At 43.1% G+C, this 21071-nt stretch overlaps 2 protein-coding genes across 2 annotated transcripts; one reads left to right on the forward strand and one right to left on the reverse strand.

Annotated features, from left to right (window-relative positions):
• The first annotated feature begins 46 nt into the window (after positions 1 to 46).
• LOC110979828 (cation channel sperm-associated targeting subunit tau-like) lies at positions 47 to 3896 on the forward strand. The gene is made up of 2 exons (XM_022235929.2): positions 47 to 602; positions 1081 to 3896. Exons 1-2 carry the CDS (start codon positions 243 to 245, stop codon positions 2206 to 2208), a joined length of 1488 nt encoding a protein of 495 aa, XP_022091621.2. The 5' UTR covers positions 47 to 242; the 3' UTR covers positions 2209 to 3896.
• Positions 2716 to 20218, reverse strand: LOC110979825 (uncharacterized). Its single transcript, XM_022235921.2, is given in 6 exon segments — positions 2716 to 9379; positions 9382 to 9497; positions 9500 to 9586; positions 9589 to 9682; positions 9684 to 14301; positions 19673 to 20218. Coding segments are annotated over 6 exon segments (8517 nt in total). The 5' UTR covers positions 19825 to 20218; the 3' UTR covers positions 2716 to 5929.
• Positions 20219 to 21071: the final 853 nt, after the last annotated feature.

Here is a 21071-nt window from a genome sequence, read left to right on the forward strand (position 1 = left end):
AATCATTACGTCACAAAATCTTGAACACAAACGAGCGTTGGGCGTTTCACGTATGGTGTCGTTCATCAGCACGGAGGCGTGGAAATGAGGTACGCGCGTCAAGACCAGCTGCGCCCGTTGCGATGCGCTTGGGTCAACGTGCGTTTCTTGAGCGTATTATACGCAAAAGCACGTCAGTGCCAATTGCGCGTCCTATCGCTTAAAATGGTAAAGCCACCATTAGCAAACGTGTACGTACATGTATGTCGTGCTGCAAGCCATGGCGGGATATATATTGTGAAAAAAACAACATACTTTGGCAAATTTCAGCCACGATGTCTAGCGAGGACTGCTTAGAATTTATTCTGGAAGACGACACCCCGGCTGCATATGCCACGGCGCCTCCAAGTGGCGTTTTGAGTGTGCATATCAAGCTTGTTCGGGACATAGATGAGGGTCATATTTCGGTGACCGAACCGGAGCTCTATGTACGGATCAAGGTTGGGTCTTTTGTCAAGAGCACTCAACCAGTCATAGTTGAGAAAGACGCCAAGGTGGTCTTGGATGATCTCAAACACTTCTCACTTCAAATTCCAAGGAAGCGATCTGATCCCTCTAATGAGGTAAATAAACTTTTCCTTACTGTGTATTAACGAAGTGTACCTAGTTTTTGGTTAGCGCTAAACTTCAGAAGTTCGATTTCAAAAGGGTATAGGCCCTAGGCCTAGGGTAATCACTAAAATGTGACGGCAGTGTGTACCTAATGCACCTTCATGTGTTCATGTTCATTGAAGTCTTTTGCAGCAACAACACTCTTGGTATCAAGTTGACCATGCAACCCATTCGATCAATATCCGAGGGAGTTTCAAAGTACTGGGCCTACAACGGTACTACGCCGTAAATAATACCAGTTTCTTTAATTTCAAGGTCCTTTACAATGACTGATTCAGAATTAGTCTTGGGTCATCAGAGTAGAAAGAGTGACTTAATTTTGAGTCACAGCCAGAAGCACAAATTATATATTTCATTTGCCGAGTTTATAATTCAAAACAAGTTTCACAGATCTAATTTGTTTAATTGCTCCGAATATTTTTATTTCAGGTTCGCTTTGACTTGATCGTTGTCGAGAGTCCCCATGTGCACAGGATTGTGGGTCATAAGGACATGCATCTGTACGACATCATTAAGAACCTGTTCGTTGCAGGGTCATATGATTTTCAATACAGACACAAAACAGTTGCCATGGTTGACCTGGAGATGTGCTTCGCTTACGGTATCTTTGGGTACGGATGCTGCCATCAGCTTCAGAATAGACAGAAGAAGATTTCTGACGTCGTTGGCCACTCATTACTTCTACGCGTGGAGTCCCCAGAATCAAGATGCCAGCCAAACGCTGGCCATGTGATGACGGCCATGCCAGTTGGACATCCTGAGTTCATCAACTTCCAAGCCAAAGCTGAAATCGGGCCTTCATCGGGGGATATCAGAGCAGAAGTTAGCACGAAGAGCCTTTTCTCGGGACTCGAGTTGCAAGAGCCCATTGTCCTTACTCGGACAATGAGAAAGAGACTGCATAAGATACAGACCGATTATGCGCAGCAAGAAAGCCGTATGCAACGGAAGAGGTTTCTTGAAAGACTTGTGCTCCGTCACATTCACGATCATCATGCTATCGAAACTGGTGAAGACAAAACGCGAGAAGAGGATGCTGCAGGGCCTTCAGGAGCAGGTCCCACGCCTGCTGAAAACGTAGCTGTGGATGCCGAGACCTATGGCACCGATAGCGACTACGCAGAGTCTGCAACCGACTTAAGCGAACTGATGTCATCCATGTTAATGAATGCACCAGGACTGGTCAGCAGAGCACCCGCACGTTGGATGCCACAACCATCTCTGTTTAGCATTGGGGAGGAAACAACTGACGTGGATTCAACAGCTAGTGATATTGAACCAGCGCCCTCCATGCAGAGCTCTGAAAATGAAACGAAAAAATCCAGCTTCCATGAACCTGCCAAAGAGGAGAGAAGACGCAGCACCCTTGCCGAGTTACCAGGCCTCTTGGTTAGGTCGTTCGCCAATCGGCTTTCGGCCTGGAGGACATCTCGCAGTCGGCCTTCCCAACAGATAACACCTGTTGTGGTCACAGATGATGGGCAGGTCTCGCAATCTACGAGCAGGGGGGCCATCTCAATGTCAAGGTTCAGAAGCAGACTGACTACACAAGACTAGGAACATTGTTGACTTGAAAAGTACATGTAGCTCCAAAGGTCATGCCTCAGTAATTCTGAAAGTCGCCTGGCTCAGATGAAACTCTTTTAAAAGAGTGGATGTCTTTAAATTTGTCCATGTGGTGGGGGAAGTCTATCCAAAGGCATTGTGAGGGCAACTGTCCAAAGGTATGACGAGGGGAGCTATTAACAAAGTTCTGATATTCATGGCACTCTGTGGCGTAATACTGGGCAGCAAAATGGGCACAAACCAGGAGGATGGGTAAAACTTTGTACATGCCCATTGTGTCGCCTTACTTAGGCAACTGATGACAGTAAATCTCAGAGTTAAATATCAGTATTTAGTTTTGAATAACAATTTTCCCCATTTGAGGTTACACTCTATAAACGTATAAACTCAAGATAGTTATTTAGTGGAAAGCACTGTTAGTTTTAAGAAAACCCTTCTTAGTTACATACTGAAATCTAAATGACGCGTTCAAAGACAAACACAAATTCCTATGCAGTCTCGAATAAACTAAAACGTCTTTATTTAATGAAAAATAGGACAAGCTCGAAGTAACTATTCCAAATGGTCACGATTTGCTCAGAAGTAAAAAGTCTATGTTTCCCTTTCATATGCTAGTAGTGATATTTTCAGAGGTAAAAAAAAGCAAAGCTTTTATGGCAGTAACGTGCTCAATGACCACTAGGCCTTTGGCGCAGTGTGCGGGAAGTGCAATACATGTACATTAATTTAGATTTTTTTTTCGGTTAAATTGTTTACGATGTTGACAACATCCTGTGTTGAAAGTAAATGACGTCTGGCCTAGTATAAAACAGGGCGTAACACTTCAAAAACTGTGGTGTTAAAAACAACACTTTTAGTGTTATCAGATGACAACACCAAACAGTGTTACTTTAACACCGCTGGTGTTACTTTACACACCTACAGATGTTACAGTGCACTGGAGGGTGTTGAAATGAACACTACCAATGCCGAACTAACACCAAAAATTTTAACAACGGTTAAAAGTGTTGGCATGGTCCTCTGATAACACCCATGTAACACCCCTGTTTTCGCAGTGTAGTTTTTGACAAATAACTCAAACGCTCTATCTCAGTGCTGTCATGAATTAAAAAGTTTCAAAATAAACGTGCTCTGGATCAGAACTTCATACAACCAAGAAAAACTGGCAAATGTATATCATAATTATTATACTCTCTCCCATTCTTCGTAAACTGCGCAAAACTAACATCAAAGGTACATTATACCCACAAACTAAGGCAACACACATCAAAAATACTAAACCTGTAACACCGTCATTTTCGACCAAAGTTGCTTCAATGTCATTTGTTACTAAAAATACAGTATTATCTAAAATTGCATATTTCTTAACTGCTGTAGTGAAGTAAAACATTCATTGATTTACCTTCGGTTTATGAATGTTTTAGCCAAATTTCCATTTATACAATTCAGTCCTTACAGAATAGCATATAATATCAAGTAGCATGTACATTCTCTATATACACGGGCGAAAAATCTACCGATTAAACGTTTTCTTACAAATCTAGAATGTTTTTAGTTGAATAAAAAGGAAGAAATGTATAGTGTCCAATGAATGTAAATTGTACAAATTATCAAAATATATTGGATCTTTTTGTAAATTTATTCCCTACAATAAACTTACACACTTCAACTGAACCAGACTACATGTATATGTTGTTTGTTTCTCGTGAATTCACGCAGAGAAAGATATCACTGGTTTACCGTTCAACAAGGTCTTATTATTTTCTATCTAAAATTACTCAAGCCAAACCTAGCCCACAAAGAATCAAATTAATTCCAAAACACAAAGTAATTAAAATAACCAATAATTGGTACACGAAACTAATCGACTGGTTGAATACATCTTCTACCAGTTATTGGCCGTTTTGAATCATTTTGATTGTTATAACTAATCCTTTTTATTTGTATATAAAAATGTCACACAATCCCGTCGTAAGATCTATCTCAGACTTGGACAGATATGATATCCCCCTTCTAATATTTGTACGAAAATACTCCGATATACATCTTTCATTTTGGCATCCCTTTGAGTACGTGCTCTACTTCCAAAACTGCAATATAAATCTATATTAGAAAATTGATGCGTTTTCTGTGACAGCTGCTTAAGTGACTTCAGGAAAACTAACCATGCTAACTTGTAAAGATTAAACCATTTCTTTTTCAAAAAGCATCTCCAAAGTGCATACCAAACAAAGCAAGGTACAGTGTAGTGATGTGAGCACGTATAGCGACTTCCCATCCTTGAACAGCAGAAATGGGCCGTTTCGTTTTGCCCTTTTTCCTCAGTCAACACAAAAGCACGCATAACCTTGCCAATTAACGAGCAAATCTACAACATTGTCTACATTCTGCAAAACGCTACACACAATATTAATCTCCACCTTGATAAATCACCGTGACCTCAATAGACTGCAGCGGTAAAGGCCACAGTAAACAGTTATTGCTTTAAGTCTCCATTAGCAAGGAAAAATTGTCCAGCGTCATTTTATGCCTAATAATAAGAAACGCTAAAAATCTAAGCCAAAGTCCATAATATAGACATGCAAACGTACATTTTTATGAGAGAGCGTGTACTGGAGTGGTGTTGCAAAATAATATTAATTGATGTAGCGATGATGAATCACACATAGTTCCAAGTGTTGCCGTATGCACATTAGTTCAAACGTACTTGACCCTCTACAACCCCAGGGGTTAACAGTTTTGCAACCAGCCAGAGCAATAAACATAGATACGCTGTGTAGCCACTGTTTCATACAGTCAGTCTAACCATGGAGGAAGGAGGGGAACCTACAGTGTTCATGATATACGACCTACTACAAATGTCAACGGGCTCCATGCAACCGGAAATCAGCAAATAATTGTATTTCACTGTACTTCATTGTTAGCCTACAAAATGAAACTGTGTACAGTGTACACGTTTTTTTTTTCGCTGAGCTGTGAATTACGACAATATTCACGGATCTAAAAAAAATACGATTCCCTCTTATAAGCCGCCATTACATTTGATAAAAACAGTGAAACTTAGGTGTTCAGGGTTACATGGCTGCAACCCGCCAAAATTGTTAAAACTAGATACACTTTTAGTTACGGCAATTTATAGGAAAATTTACGATGAACACGAATCTACTCAAGAACTCGTACGATAAAGCCGTGCGTTTTCCGCAGCGACTAGATTTCCAGTAAATTTAGAAAAACTAGAGAAATCAGTCAAAACTCAGAACACAGCTGAACTAATCATAACTACATCGATTACAACTAAAGCAAATCTAGTTACAGTTTTCACCGTTTAAATGTTTTCTGAAACTTACACTCCAAAACCAAACACAAACAATTTTACCAAGCTTTAAAAGCTTTGAAACAGTACATTTTGATCTCGACGAAACAAAACTAGTCAGATCATTCGTTAACACATACCACCTCCCCCCCCAAATGCAAAAACCTGTTAGAAGGACAAGATGGAAGCATTGCTACCAATAAAATGTACGCAAATCCCTAATTCCTAGCAAAGGCACGCTACAATTCGTTTTCAATTCAAAAGGCAACATCTCCCTCTCAGGAAAAAAACCGGACGCGCAACAGTGTACGTACACATGTATATAAAAAAAAAATCAAAAATCGCAATTTTTTTGGTTTCATTTTCTTTTTTTTGGGGGGGGGGCTAAAGTGAGAGCTGCTATCTAAGTTGTTGCGCAAGCTGAGCAAGTCTCCTCCTCAAGCCAGCGTACTGAGCATTCAACCGTTTAATCTCCTCCTCTTTTTGCTTCACCATGTGCTTGTACTCCAACATTTCATGCATCAATCTCCGAAAGTGTGGCTCAGGAAGAGTTTCGAAGAATCGCTTGTATTTCTCCAACTCGGCCCGGTTTGGGGCTTCTGGTGTGGACAGTATCCGCCCATCGGCACTAATCAGTTCTCCGCGAGGTCCTCTCATCGGTATGTGGTGTCTCACGGAAGGATTTCTTGTGTGGATTTTCTTCAGTTCGGCTTTCTTTATTTCAGTTTGTCGGCTGATTTCAGCCATGTGCTTCTTTAGCTTTTCCAGTTCATTTTCACGCGGCATACGGGGAAGTATCCTAGCTGGGAGTGACTGTGTGCTTGAGTAAGACGAGATAGACACTGGCGAATGGGGCCGACCCGGTCGGGGTCCCGCTGAGGGAGGTTGGGGACCTTTGACCCTGGAACGATGATGACGTCTTGGGACACTAGCCTCTGCATCAGGTATGACAATCTCCATCTCAGGCCGACGAGGTACATGCTGACTGATTCCTAGGGTGCTCTGAGCCTTACGCCGTGTACCCCAATCCTTTGGAGGTGGTGGTGCTAACTCACCTGTTGATGCACTGGCACTTAACATCTGGAGGGCTAAATGTGGATCTCCAGGCACCGATGGTGGAATGTATGGGGCATGAACGTCAGCCGTGATTATCACCCCATTACCCTTTCTTCTCAGGTCACGGGGACGAACATTAGCTTGTGCAGGACTTGGAGCTCGCTCTGGTTGATGTCTCTGTTTTACCATCAAAGCTGCCGGATATGCTGCTTGTTCTGAACCGGGATCAGGATCATTGTCCCACGTTTCCATCTTCGTTCGCTTGTAGGGACCTTCATCACTGGCAGACGACATATTTTCCCACGATGCAGCCGCGAGTCTGTATTCATCCCTGGAGCTGGGTGGCCCGTCGTCACGAGGAACAGTCCGTCTCCCGCGACTTTCATCAGGTCTTGTCTCCGGCATCTTTGAAGGCTCATTCCCTTGCGGACGCAAAGCCAAAATTGGCTCAGCAAAGTCAGGATGCCGTCCGCTTACTGTTTTCCCATCAAACCCTCTGGCAATGTAAGGTTCGGAAGTGGAATGAGAACGGCTTTCTTGCAACGATGTTTCGACAAACTCGTAGTTCTTGTTCTGAGTCTGGGGTAAAAGGTTCATACTTACGGCACCGTCATTTCTCCATCTACTCGTGGCTTCTCTATCTTCCAGTTGTTTTGGGGGAAGTTGTGGTTCTCTCCCATGAGTACGGGGTAAATCAAAGGCATCTTCATCAGCAACAAGCGAGTCTAACATCTGTTCAATTTCCTTGCGAGGTTTATCTGGCACGGAGTATCTGTTGTCGTGTCCACCGCGACCAGCCGGTCTTGTTTGTCCACGCCTGTCATCTCCAGAGTCCCATATAGCACTTTCTCGCGGCGGATGACACGGCTCTTCCACTGGGATTCGTTCCCATGCAGACGATGCCATAGCATACTCAGCCCGAGGAGTAAGAGTTTCCGCCACATCTGTTTTTGTCTCCGGTCCTTTTTTGTCACTTCTTCCTGGCCTCCTCAGCTGCTGTTGCTGTTCGTCATCGCTACTCGACGGCGCGCTAGGTCTTCCTTTACGAGGTTTAGGCTTTGGTGGAAGTTGTTTGACGGGTTGAACGGCTGGGGGCATGAAAGCAGATGAATCCTTGCTGCTATGAAGTTCATCTGACTCGTCACTCCAGGTTCGTCTCATGGCTTCACCCGACGTTGCACTGACATCTGCAAGGGAACCCGAGGTCCTGCTACTTCCATAGCTGTTGTTACGGGAGGAGGCGCCGGAGACACCGCCTTCAACAGACAAACTTTTCCCACCTGGGTCTCTTCCATTCCTACCTGTGTCAATTTCTTGAGGATAATACAGATCACCTCCAATTGACTTTGTTGGCTGAGTACCAGCATCTGGGGGTCGTAACTGTGGTTCTTCGTAAGGTTTGGATAAGACAAATGTTTCAGGGGGATCCTTGGTAGTAGTTTGGTGCTTCTCATACAAAGCACTGCGCGACAATCCTTCCTTAAATATGTCGTCACTGGCTCTTGCAGTTGATGAAGAAGACTTTGACGTGTCCTCACTTGATTCAGGTGCTGAAACCACGAAATATTCTTCCTGTGATGGTTCATTAGTTGGTTCGTCATACCATACACTATACAAATAGCTTCCTGGTCGTCTGGCTGGCGAAGTTGGGGAATTCAAGGAATCCGATTTAGACTTCTCTTCATCTAAAGTCGGGCGTGAAACAACAAAAAAATCACCACCTGCTGGTTCGTCAGCAGTTTCATCGTACCATGCCATGTATTTGTAGGTTCCGGGCTCCCGTTCAGGTGAAAGGGGCGTTTCCTGTTTAGGTGCACTTTCCTCCTGAGTTTCTGCTGAGGAGGGGACGATGACATAATCGGTTTCCTTGGGCTTCTCCTCCCTGGGTTCTTCATACCAAGATGTGTATCTATACGCACCTTCCTCCGGCTTTTCGTCTGGACTTCTGCTGGTGTTTACGACAGTAGGAATTTCTTTCGGCTTGGGTTTGGGTTTTGGCTTTGGCTTCTCAGCCGTTTTTCTTTCTGAGAGGTACTCAGGTGGGAGTTTGATGTCACTCTTTACCAATGCGATCGCCATCGCAGGGGTGTCATCAGTTTTTTCTTCGTACCAAGAACTGTATCTGTAAGAACCTGTCCCCTCGGTGTCATCTGAAGAGGGTGAAGTTGCGGCTTTCGGATCTACTGGTTTAGTTTGTGGGAAAATCTGCTCCCTTGACGAAACTGTAAACAAGGCCACTTCAGGTCTGAGCTCAATTTTCTTGACAGTTGTTTCGCTGCTATCGGGTAGATTTTCTCTTTCTTGGTCTGGATAAGAGTCGAAATTGTAAGGTCCAACCTCATTAACTGGAATGGATTTTGAGTTGTATCCATTAGCATCATCAGGAACAACGTCTGGCCTGTGCTCAGGGCGTGCTTCTTTTGTACTGGGGGTTTCGGTACCTTCATCCTTAGACTCGGTTACAGTGGGAGAACTTTTGTACCAAGACTCAAACTTGTCGAGATCAGTCTCATGTGATGGAAGCCTTTCACTACCTCTATGCTGGTTAACGGGTTCATTTCGTCCAGGTGGGGGCCCCGATTCAACGAGACTGACACTTTCTGGTTTTATTTTTTCATCAGAGTAGTCTTTTATCGGAGATTCTGTGTAGCGACCCGACGGGGAGCTGTCACTGTACTGCCTACTTTTGTCATACTCGGAAATGTGTTGATCTCTCAAGGCATGCTGATATAGATGGCGGTGAGCGTTAGGTGTCTCCTCAATTCTACCTTCTCTCATTTCCTCCTCCCTGGTGATGGTGATTATCCATTATTTTTCTCATCCATACTTATTTCTCCTGGCATGGTTGCATCAGAGGAAACACAACCTTCTTTCTCCTCCGTTCCATCATGATGAGGCTTAGTGTGAATCACGTGTAAGTCACAGTAACAGTCTTCAAACCCTTAGCATTATTTTTCTGTTCTGCGGGTAAAGCAACATCCTGTGAAATTTCAGGGGACTCTCAGATACTGAAGTCACTGATTTAGGTATGTCATACTTGTCTTCACCTCTGTACTGCGGAATTGGCTTGGCGTGCTTTTCGGGTTCCGCTTCTGACACTATGGGGAGCAACGACAGTTATTGGTCTAAAATGTTTGTCTGGTTCAAATCCGTCCTTGTTTTCCTTGACCTCCTCCTCCTTTTCAATTCTTTTGTCATCGTCGCGTACTACGTCCCCTTCCTCGTCGGTGCTTCGTTGAATATAATGGCTTGGTAGATTTGTGTCTGGTGGTTCATCTTCAGTATGCTGTGGAGACTGATTGATTTGAAAATGGCCTGGCTCTGCTTTGAATCCAAACTGCATATTTGATGTCAGAAAAAATACACGAGCACCGGTGGAAGGCGGTGGAGGCTGCCATTCTGGCTCGTCTGAATATTCGCTTGAGAATTCCATAGTCTCTTCACGGCACTCCCTTTCACCATTCTCTTCCTCATCATAACATGAAGTGTGTGATGCAGACTCCCCCGAGGTGTCAGACGCGCTGGAGTTTTCAGACTCACTTGAAGTTTCAGACCTCTGCTCTTCATCATCAGGGATTGTGGTCTCTAAGATATCAGGAGACTTACTTTGTGGCGGTGAGCGCTGCACTATTTGTTCAGGAACATCATACATTTGTTCCACAGTGTTATACTGAGCTTCCACAACTGGCTTTTTATCATATGGTGGTCTGTCATAATTGATATATTTTGGATATCTAGGTATCTCAATTGGGGTAACACTCGGTAATTCAGAGTTATGCACTTCCACGGGTTCTTCGGAAATTGCTTTTGGATATTCTGTGACGGCTTGCTCACAAGGAATTTCAGCTTCACTGTAATTGATATCCTTTTGGTTCATACCTTCATCACTGTGGTCATCCTTTACATCTTCTAGTCCCGTTTCAATAGGTCTTACTAATTCTGCCTCCTCTTCTTCCGCTTGTTCATCACCTTCACGATCGCCAGGACTTTCTACCTCTTCTTCCTCCTCTTCTCCCTCTTCTACAACAAGCGGAAGCGTGGTTGGTCTCGAAACTACATCAGGCTCTCGATTGTCATAATCTCCCTCGAGGCCGTCGCCTGGCTCTGTAACGATGTACGTGTGTTCTTCAGCAGACTCAGAACTACTGTCATCAGAGTCTGATGACCCGGAAAAATCGTCAGAACTGGTCGATGAGGACGAAGAAATGTCCCTCAGGGGTTGTGCACTTGCTGCCACCATCTTGCTCATAGCCATGTCGGCCTCTGCCAGAAACTCATCCGCAGAGGAAAATTCGGGAGACTCGAAGTGATCGCTGTAGGACGCACCAACGGGACCACCTGCAGGAAATGTTTCCAATGCTTCAGGAAGGGAATCAGACGGATAGTATATGTCTTCTGTACTAAATGTGCCATCACCATTCTCTCTTTCGCTGCCGAATACCTCGTCCATTACTTCATTTCGTTCAGTTGAACTGGCTGAGACAAAAACGTCTTCACCATCTAATGAAGAATTTCGATTATCCTCATCCATAACATCTTGCTCGTGGACCGAGACAACAGTTTCTGTAAAATGTTCCCCTGTTTCAAGACGGTGTAAGGAGAGCCTTGCACTCATTTTTACCGTCTGTCGAGAAATTGAACGGTTAAGTGGGCTCTTTTCTATCCCATATCCAGGTTGTTCTGGTAGTGCTTCATGTGGAAGTGTTGTTTTATCTCTTGGAATATATGACTGATCGCCAGCGTCTGATATCTTCACAGATTCAAGTGGTTCTTCCCGGTACACGGATATTCCTGCTTGCATAATCACAACATCGTCCTCACCAGTCGATTCGTCCGGCCCGTGTTGTTCCTCTGGGGCCTCATAACGGAGCGATTCTGGGACAAAGCCCTGCTTAGACGGAATCTCTTTAGATTTATCTGTTTTGTCTAATCTGGAAAAATCAATGGAACACTCGACGTCTGAAATCCTTGTCGAAATAAAGGCCGGTTCGTCGACTTTTTGTTTCCTTTTAAAAGCTGGTTTTGGGGGCACCTTTGGAGGCACTTTGCGCTTAGGAATAAGAGTTGCTATTTCTGCCAACGCCTGTTCCTTCTGTACCTGTGAAAACACAGGGAACTGCTCATCTATGATGTTCCCTCTGCAGGTAAGCTGAGGTTCCAAGGCAATTGGAGATCCAAGTGGGGGCATACTATAGACTATGGGAAACTTAACTGAAGCTGAAATGTAAGGCTCTGGGGACATGGGGAAATTCGCTTGGTTTGCTTCATCAGGTTGGTTCGAGTCTGAAGAGAAAGACTTCACTGGAGTCGTTTCTTCATTTACCAAAGGCAAAGCGACAGGTTTTCCCAAAACAGTCTTTTGCTTTAGGTGGCTGGGTTTGGGTGGCAATGCTGGATAAGTTTTATTAACGGGTAACACGTTCTCATTTCCCCTCAAAGCTGATTTATTTGGTTCCAGAGATGATTCAGGGCAATGGTCCTCTTTCATTAACGGGCGCTCTTCTATTTCAACATCAGCATCTCTTGGGTGTGTCTGGGATGAGGGAGGGTGAAATGCTTCGGGTTGTTCGACTAAAGTGGTTATATTTTGCTCTGGGAACATGGGTAATTCACCTGGTGCAATGATCCTATCATCTGCTTCATGATTATATGGATCACGCAGGACATTGACGCCATCAGGGGGTGGAGGGAGGTCATCGCTTTGTTCAGATGGGATATAAGCGTCATCAACTACAGGGGGTGGAGGCAAGTCGTCATATTCGTCAGCAGGATATTCGCTAGTGATAACGAAATCATATTCAGAGGAAAATTTAACAGCCACATCTTGACTCACATTTGGAATCATCTCGGGAGGCGTTGGCTGGGCCCATTCGCGGGCCAATCCTGGGCGTGGTTCTAGTGGTGGAGGTAATGCAGAATACCACTCATTGGGAGACTGATGTTCCGGCCTGGAAGTCGATCCTGGACGTAATTCCGAAGGGTCAGCTAATGCGATCTGTTCTGGCTTAAATTTTGGGTTAGCCAATGCATATTCATCCTTCGGCTCTGACGCAGGTTCTGGACTTGGTAATGAGGTTTCAACAAATACAGGTGCTTCTGGAACTTCTGGAGTTGGTGTCGAGTCAATAAATGGACCAACTTCCCGTGACTGAGAACTTGGAGAAATAGTGCTGTCATATGGTGTGTGTTCACTTTTCGGTTGATAGGGAACCTCATTTAGAGTCGATTCCGGCGTGTAAGAGTCAGCATTTCCTTTGTTGTTGTCGATAGAATGGAGATAAACATCGTCTGGAGAAATTTCTAGGACAGATGATGCAGGATGTTCATTTGTCAGTTTTGGGAACTGCCGACTTGAATCCATGAGCGACACTGGCTTTGCCATTATGAGGCCGTCATCTGCGATTGTTTCTGGAGGATATTGCGGGGTCGCCTCAGCACAGTGTTCATCTGAAGGTGTACTTGGGGTATTCGGCTTGTCTCCTCTCCGCGTATCCTCGTCCTGAGGAAAAGAAAAATCCTTTGGTGCAGATGTCGGGCGCAGAAACACAGAGTCCTCACCAGACGGTTCACTTGGAATGGAAAAATGTTTGAATCCACTCACTTCTTCCTTTGCAGAATACGAACGATGCTTGTCTTTCACCGTAGCAGTCAACCCAAATACAGTGCCGTTCCCTTCTGGGCTGCTCGGTTCATTGTCATCTCCGCTGGAATTTCTCCTCTCTCCATAGTAGAGAGCAAATGCTCGATTCGGTTTGGAAGTGGAGAGGTTGTCCAAACTGTACCACGACCTCTTTTGTGGAGGCCTCCCACTCCGCAGAATTCTCAGTGCATTCTCAAGTTCATCGTCTGAGATTGGCCTGGGGGAGTGCTTGTCTTCTTTTGGTTTTGAAGGCCGGACAAAGGTTTCCTTGTCCAAATTTTCCAATAACTCTGTGACATTGGTAGTTTGTTCAACTGCCACAGTCGTCTTATAAAATGGGAATTCGAGGTCGGGTGAAATATACACGTGTTCTTCCTGGGTTGGCCATAATTCATCATTTTCTTGGACAAGGTCATTGCCCTCATTAAGTCTGTTTTGATCTTCGGAATCAAGCTGACAACTTTCAATGTTTTCTCGAATAGTAGACATTGATTCGTTACTACTAGACGATGAGTAACTATCCGAATTGGAGTCCGAGCCCGAGTCTATTACATGTTGCTCACAAGGTACCTCCTCAAGACGTCCGCCGGTAGCTAGGCGGAGCGTGGAATCACAAGTGTCATTTCCCAGCTGGAGCTTATCATCCTGTCCCGGGTCAAGCTCTGGTGATATATAATCGGCAGTTCTGTCGTTTCCATCTTGGGTGCCGCCAACTGATTCTATCGTGCGATTAATGACAGCACGTCTGTCCTCGGGAAATGAAGTCACACTTTCGTCTAAGTATTTTGAAGCGTCGCCGAAATCACTCCCGATAATCTCTCCGAATGCCACCTGGTCGTCGAGTGCAGTTTCGGCTGTTGGCAGGGCAGCTATCCTAGCTGAAAATTCCTCCTTTCGCACAGAGTACTCCTGTGAGGTTGTTTCGGATGCAATGAGTTCGGCTTCCGGGAGCGGAACGTCCGATCCCCTGGCCGCTGGAGGGTATTTGAGGGAAGTCCTCAGACAGGGAGGATCGGCTGAAGTTCCTCCGTCAGAATCGCTGCCGCTGCTGTCATCCTTCTCTCTTGATTCCTCTCTGTAAAAAAAAAGAAAACAGAAACTTGAAGGAAGAACACATTCGATCTTGAGACCCTAGATCTGATAAACAAGCACAAAACAACAACAAAACAATAATCATCATCAAAAACAAAGACAACAACACATAAAAACAACAATCACCAACAACAACCACATCTACAAACACAGCAGAACCAACAATCATGCCACTTAAGCCCTCGTTAACAGTTTAGGTATAAGTCTCCGAATTTATACGTTTCCAGCCACGACTACCAAGCCATTTCAGACAATGATCGTTGAAATCATGACAAGTCTGTATTTGTTTCCTTAGTTTTAAGAACAGCCACGTGAAAGTACTGATGTGCATGCGTTTAATTCCAAAAAGTACATGTATACTGTTAACCCCGCGTGCACAACTTGGCAGGTATATACAATATATATACATATTATACATATATATATACAATTATTGGAAGGGGGAGGGAACTCGGCCTTTTAGGCGAACTGTAATTTCAACCAGCGAAGGGATACGGTAGTTTCAGCGTATGACTCTGTAATTTGTATCTCAGTGTTATCGATCGTACAAAGCAGATAGGACTATAATTCTCAGGTGTACTATAGACCATCGGGTGGCACGAGTGTACAAGCCATACGAATCGGCGACGGTTTTACGGATCGTGCGTTTAATCCCCGTCAAAGGTGCACGGTGTTCAGATTATTTTGGGCATCCCACCTAAAAAGTCATCTTTTCTATTTATTGAGATGTGCTTAATTAGGAATTCGGAGGACAAATATTAAAATCTGCCGTGGTGAATATTTACATGCAGTTATTTAAAAATGCATGGGATAGACAAACGATTCAAATTCCACAACACACTCCCCAAAACCAAAGCCATCTAACTTGACCAGCTTTTCGTTTAGGCCTAAGCCTTAATTTCAAACAATAAATAAGTTTGAGTTGACCTACTCAGTTAATCTTTTAAACAGTTTGTTCACTTTAAATTGATTACCAGTTTTTCTTCCGCACAATCATGCACAAATTTCACACTCAAACGGAAGCGCAGATGAAAATACCGCAGGCCTGCGCCCACAAATAACCAGTGAATTCCCCTCTAGTCACGCAGTGCATGACACTTCGTTTCTGACAAAAGAATACAGGCGATTCACAATAGCGCGCCTCCCTGAGTTTGCAACGCGTTGGCCAATCACAATGCGCGAAATCTGTCGACCCTTTCAAAACGTGCATTGGGTCGACTGATTTCGCGGACTGTGATTGGCCAATGCGTTACAAACTCTTGGGGGCGCGATATTGTGAAACTCCTGTATTGTACACATATTATTGAGCGTCAGCTATAACATGACTGTAACTTTATGTATTTCTCATTCCACGGTCGAATTTGAAGAGCAATGTACTGAGGTTTACCAGCGGGTCGCCATAAAATCAGCAGACAACCTAATATTTCAGAGCGCTATCAGGTGGAAGAAATAATGCATGATAAATTATGACAAAATTAGTGCACTCGTTAGTATTTTAAAATTATATCTGTAGTCGTTGCCGTCGCCTGTAAATATCATGCAGACCACTGTGCATACATCACAGTGATGGAAAAATTCTCAACCCGCATATATATTTATTGGGGAATAACCCCCAAGATGCACGGTACAACGTGTTACTACCGAACGTGCCCAAAGTACAACGGGTGCATGTGCTGTGTATATAACATGTACACTGTATATGTATGTAAATAACCATACATCTGCACTCTGCACATAAAGCTCCTCCATTTTGAAACTTCAAATGGTGCACGTAATCATAATCAGCCGCAGTCACCTTTGTTATTAACATAATAATTGCGCTATATCGTTTACAGCTTCAGAGTAAACAAACGGATATGCAAAAGTAAGAGGTTATACACTTTAATTCACTTTAATATTTACCACGTTTAAGGCTTCGCATGCATAAAGTTCATCTGCACAGCTTGATTTGAAATGAGCAATTTTAGGGCGGTCCAAAGTCGAACATCGATAAGAGGCTGTAAATGATTCACCAAATTTGACATTCCACAGAGGCCACGAATATGAATCATTCATTGCAATTGCTGCAGGACAATGGCGGCAAAAGACAGCAAGCGAAAAAACGGGCTGAAGTATGGTTCCAAAAAGGAGACAGTTAAGATATATGTTTTTCTCAGTTAATTTCGCACTTCTTTCATTTAAAAGTGCTTAAACGAAAGTTTAATTTCGTCAAAGAGGGGTTACTCGCCCCAAACGTTCCAATTTCGAAATAACACCACTGGATTTCACTTTCAGAACATTGTAAATCACGAAAAAATACAAAATACAATATACAACCTATGTTCTAATTTCTATTCCGAAGGTATAAATTTGAACATTTGAGGAAAAACCATTCGCTTTCTTTCGTTTCAGGGCTAAGTAACTTCAAAGAAGAGAAATATATTTCTGCAGACATATATTTTGAGCCTAGTTCACCTACTTCACAGTACATGTACATGTAATTTCATTGGTCGAGCGTACATCGTGATGTTACTGCTCTGACGGAGGCATCTCCAAGACATGCCTGCCGATGAAAAACAACTTTATTTGGAAGACCTTGAATGGCCCATTTAAGCCGATTCATGTAACGCTCGGTCTCGAAGCCTTTATTTTAGGAGGGTTGAATAAGGGGAAAGTCAAACTGAAATTAATCTGTTCAGAATTCCTGTACACGCATGTGCAATATCCACTCCTTCTTGGTGCGGGCTTGTAACGCTTTTAAAATATTTGTAATTCCTTAGTTTATGGCTGTGGCCGATTGCCATCAAAGATTACACGGGCATGAAAACTCAATTTTGTTTTCGTGGGGAAGTTCTCTCATCGGGAGCTAAGAATACAAACATGTATATAATAAAGTTAATGACACCGAAAGAAAACTACATATTTTGAAATTTAGGTCTATATTTATTTTTATACAAAGTTCAGCCGTAGAGAACCTAGCCCACAGAGACTAAAAAGAGAATGATGACCTTGTCCAGTTACCTGGAAACTGACTTGGTTACCAACTGATGCTTAATTGGAGCCAAATAATGATGGTACTGAAAACTGACTGGAAATTGGGATTCAATTGATGATTCAACCTAAGAATCAACCTAAGTATCCTTTCAAAACACTTTCAAAATAAACTGGAACATTTTTGAGTAGTAACATTTGTCAGTTAACTTACGGTGACTTCCTCCAGAACTTCTCTAAAATATTCGCTCCTTTTGAGTCCATATTCTTAAAGATTTTTCATATGATACACTGCTAATGCTCATAGTTCCATGCCCACAGTCATGCAAAAAAATGAAAAATTTCGACCATGCCTGCCAGTCCAACCAAATATTTTCAGACATGACCAAATCACAAAATATTCTTCTAATGTTATGACTATGGTCAGGAATATGATTACATGTATTCTGATGTAAAGTCCAAGATTGTTGTGAGGAAACGAAACCATTGGCATGTTGGTCACTGTATGGAATTGTATGTCATTGTTTTGATCTCAAGTTCAACAAAAAGGTAAGTGTAACAAATTCATATTCTTAAACACATTCCGATCGTGTGATTCAATACAAACAGGTCTATGCTTTCCTGCCCTCCTTTATTAAAATGCTAACCTTATATTGCGTGTCTCCAGTACCTTATTTTTTTGGAAAACAGCGGTGTAATTCTCATTTCATATACACGTACACATCAAATATCAACGCAATAAACATCTGAGCTTTTGCGCAAATGTGTGAAATCACTTCTGGGAAACATTTACATTAAAAATTCATAAAGAGATACGATTAGTCATCTTGATCTATACACGAAACTGTTCATTCTTATAAAATAAATTTCGTTCTATAATCACAGAGCCAGACACCCCCTACAGATGTCAGGGGAGTGTAGGCCTATAATAGGTTTATGATTTCGTGTCGTCTGGTTCAAACTGCTGAACAATATCCCACGGTTAAATATGGAAACGTTCAAAACGGCCACCACTCCACTGCTATACTTGACGTGAACATGGCATCTTTGACCCATTCCTTGTTGAAGGTGACAGCCAGAGGTCACCAATTCAACCTCGGCGTCACGCTGAGGGTGGGTCATTGCCTCAACGTCAAGTCACAGCAGACTGACCAGCGGCAAATGGGCGTCATGTCGGGATAGACGTGTCGTTTTCATTAGATGTTCTGCCCGAGGTATATCCTTCCAGTCATTGTCATGTTCAATACCGGGTCGATGCCGCAGCAAACAAAAACCATCGAAATCTGCATTGTAATGTTCCCACAATCTTAAGTAGGCTGGCAATTTTTATTTGTTTTTGGATTTTTAGTTTTAATTTCAAACAAATTTCCCGTTAGTTCAACTACATAATACATCTTGAGTAAACATTAACAGAATTATTATAATATCCTCTTCGTCAAACAATATCGTTATGCATTGTTTCAACAGCTTCATTAATTCCAAACGATTGCCATTTGTTATATTGCGCAGACATTTTTATTGCACTAATGTAAAGACCTACTTACAGGATTGGTGGGAGTCCGTACAGAAAAATATATTCGTCATAAGGTGATAAACGAGCCCTGGAAGTCATGGCGAACGGTGAATGGTACATGTGTACTGTTTACGGTACTGGTACTTAAGTAAGATGCACGACTTGTCCCGTAGTACTTCCTGCATCAGTATAGGTCGTATTTCGCACAATTCATCCGAAGCCAGAACCTCGTGATACTCCAAGTCTGAAATCCCACTCTTTGTGCATACACACAGTCATTTGTGATATCTGATTATCTGTAGTTATCGTCTTGATAGGCTGATTCGTCAGCAGCAACAATAATGTGACATGTCCTATGCAATTGTGAGAGACTCGCATGTCTCGGCACGAAAACTACAGCCGGCCCGCATTCAGGACTAACCACTATTGACGTTTCCCAACCTGCATGCTGTACATAATTATGTAGCCTTCGCATGATTTTTTGTCAACGTATTTCCATATTGTTTGTGAGGGTCATATGATATCGTGCGGATCGCTGCTTTTAAATAGCATGTCCCGATCTGCTTCCATCACACAGGTGGTTTCGACAGCCGTGTAATCCCTCCCGTGCATATTTTTTTCATTATGCAGCAGTGGGTTGGATTCCAGGCTAGGATATCTAATTATGCATGACACTAAATATAAACGTGAAATGGGAAGGCACGCTATAATCTTGGGTTGAGCAAACATTGTGAATAAACAAACGGGCATGTACTATGTGGTTACATATTTTGAACACAAGAATTCATGAATGACACATAGGTGTAAGTACTGCATCTGCCACTGAAGCCTCCCATTTTGAACAAGAAGCCTTCACGTCGTTTATACCCACCTCTCTGTAACTCCTTCACCATCGTCCTCTGAGCCCACGATGCTCTTGTAAATGTAAGCTCCCACGGAAATCGGCGAGAACATGATGTTCTGCACTATGATCCTAGTTAAGCATACAAGGAATAAAACGTACCCGCGTACACATGCGTGCATGAAGGAAAAAGCTCTCAGTCTGGTATCTCTGTCTATATGAACCAGTGAACTCAACCATCCTCCCTTCCTGCAGAACAATCGAACTGTATCAGTTCAGAGACATGTTCTTTCAGTCCTTCGAGCGAAATCGTCTCCAGCGGTCTCAGTATTCAAGAGCTCATCGAAACAGGCGCCATCTTTTCAGCTGTGATCGATGTTAGTCCACCACGGGTTTACCGTCAATTTCGGGTGTATTCATCGTCTATAGGTCGGTGGCCCTGAGCCGTGCTTCGGTATTGTCAAAAAAGTAGGGTATTTGGGAGCCGTAGGCATGGCGGGCCTACGTGTGGTTAAGCGGTCGTACCTTACCCCTGTCATTTGCGTAATAATAGCGTGAGTCACATGACGGGCGAAGGTTCCTTTTCAGAAGGTGTATTCATGCTTACTAGTCATAAAAGTGGACAATCGAAATAATTTCATCATCGGTAACCAGGTGTTGGTTAAATGTTGCAGGTAGTAAATCACATTATTTGCTCCCCGGAAAATCAGTGCGCAGGAAAGACACACAGTTAACAGGTCGGGGGCACTTGGTTTTCATCATCGGTTAATCATTGGCTATCTTGAGGCATATAGCGAAAGCACAAGTCATACAGGCTATCCTCTATGGCGTAGCACTGCTATCAGTCGATTTCGATTTTAAGGTTAATCTATTAGCACTTCAAAATCTGGCCCCAGCAATATTTCCTCGAACATAAATGAAAATCCCTCAGTATGAGCATCTGATATGTGCGTGTACTGAACATGCGACAATTTGACAAAATATACCGAACTCGTCGTTTTAGTTCCGCATGCCCTCTGAAGAGTTTACGTCAAGAGATTTACCCTGATGCTACAGGGGACGAAGCTGCACCAATGCAATAAAAAAACTCATAAACACTTCATGCCAATTTGTGAAATTTTCAGGTTAATTCGTATGCAGGATGTTGAGATAAATAACCGCAGTGGTTCTCAGTTGATAATACTAAATTGGCTTTTGGCCCGAAAGATGTTATGGTCGGTTCATACTTCACACGAAAGCGACTACGAACGCAAATTTGTGACGTCAGATCAAACATTTATGTTGCAAATTCGTAAAAATTGAATACATTTCAACTCGAGCGAAATTTCGCTGCAGATTTTTCGTGACGTCAGATTCGCTTGGTTCAGATTCGTCAGATTCATTCGGTGTCTCTTTGTGGATGAAATTGTGAGAGTTTTGTTTCAAGTGA

This window comes from Acanthaster planci, linkage group LG02, assembly GCF_054643075.1.
Source record: "Acanthaster planci isolate LZ-2023a linkage group LG02, COTS_SCS, whole genome shotgun sequence".
Classification (NCBI taxonomy): Eukaryota; Metazoa; Echinodermata; class Asteroidea; order Valvatida; family Acanthasteridae; genus Acanthaster; species Acanthaster planci.

What these genes read in the sequence shown, in the direction of transcription:
- LOC110979828 (XM_022235929.2), top strand. Translation starts at nt 243, where the DNA reads ATGTCGTGCTGCAAGCCATGGCGGGATATATATTGTGAAAAAAACAAC. An exon ending in GATCTGATCCCTCTAATGAG is followed by an intron (nt 603 to 1,080) that starts GTAAATAAACTT and finishes TTTTTATTTCAG; the next exon opens with GTTCGCTTTGACTTGATCGT.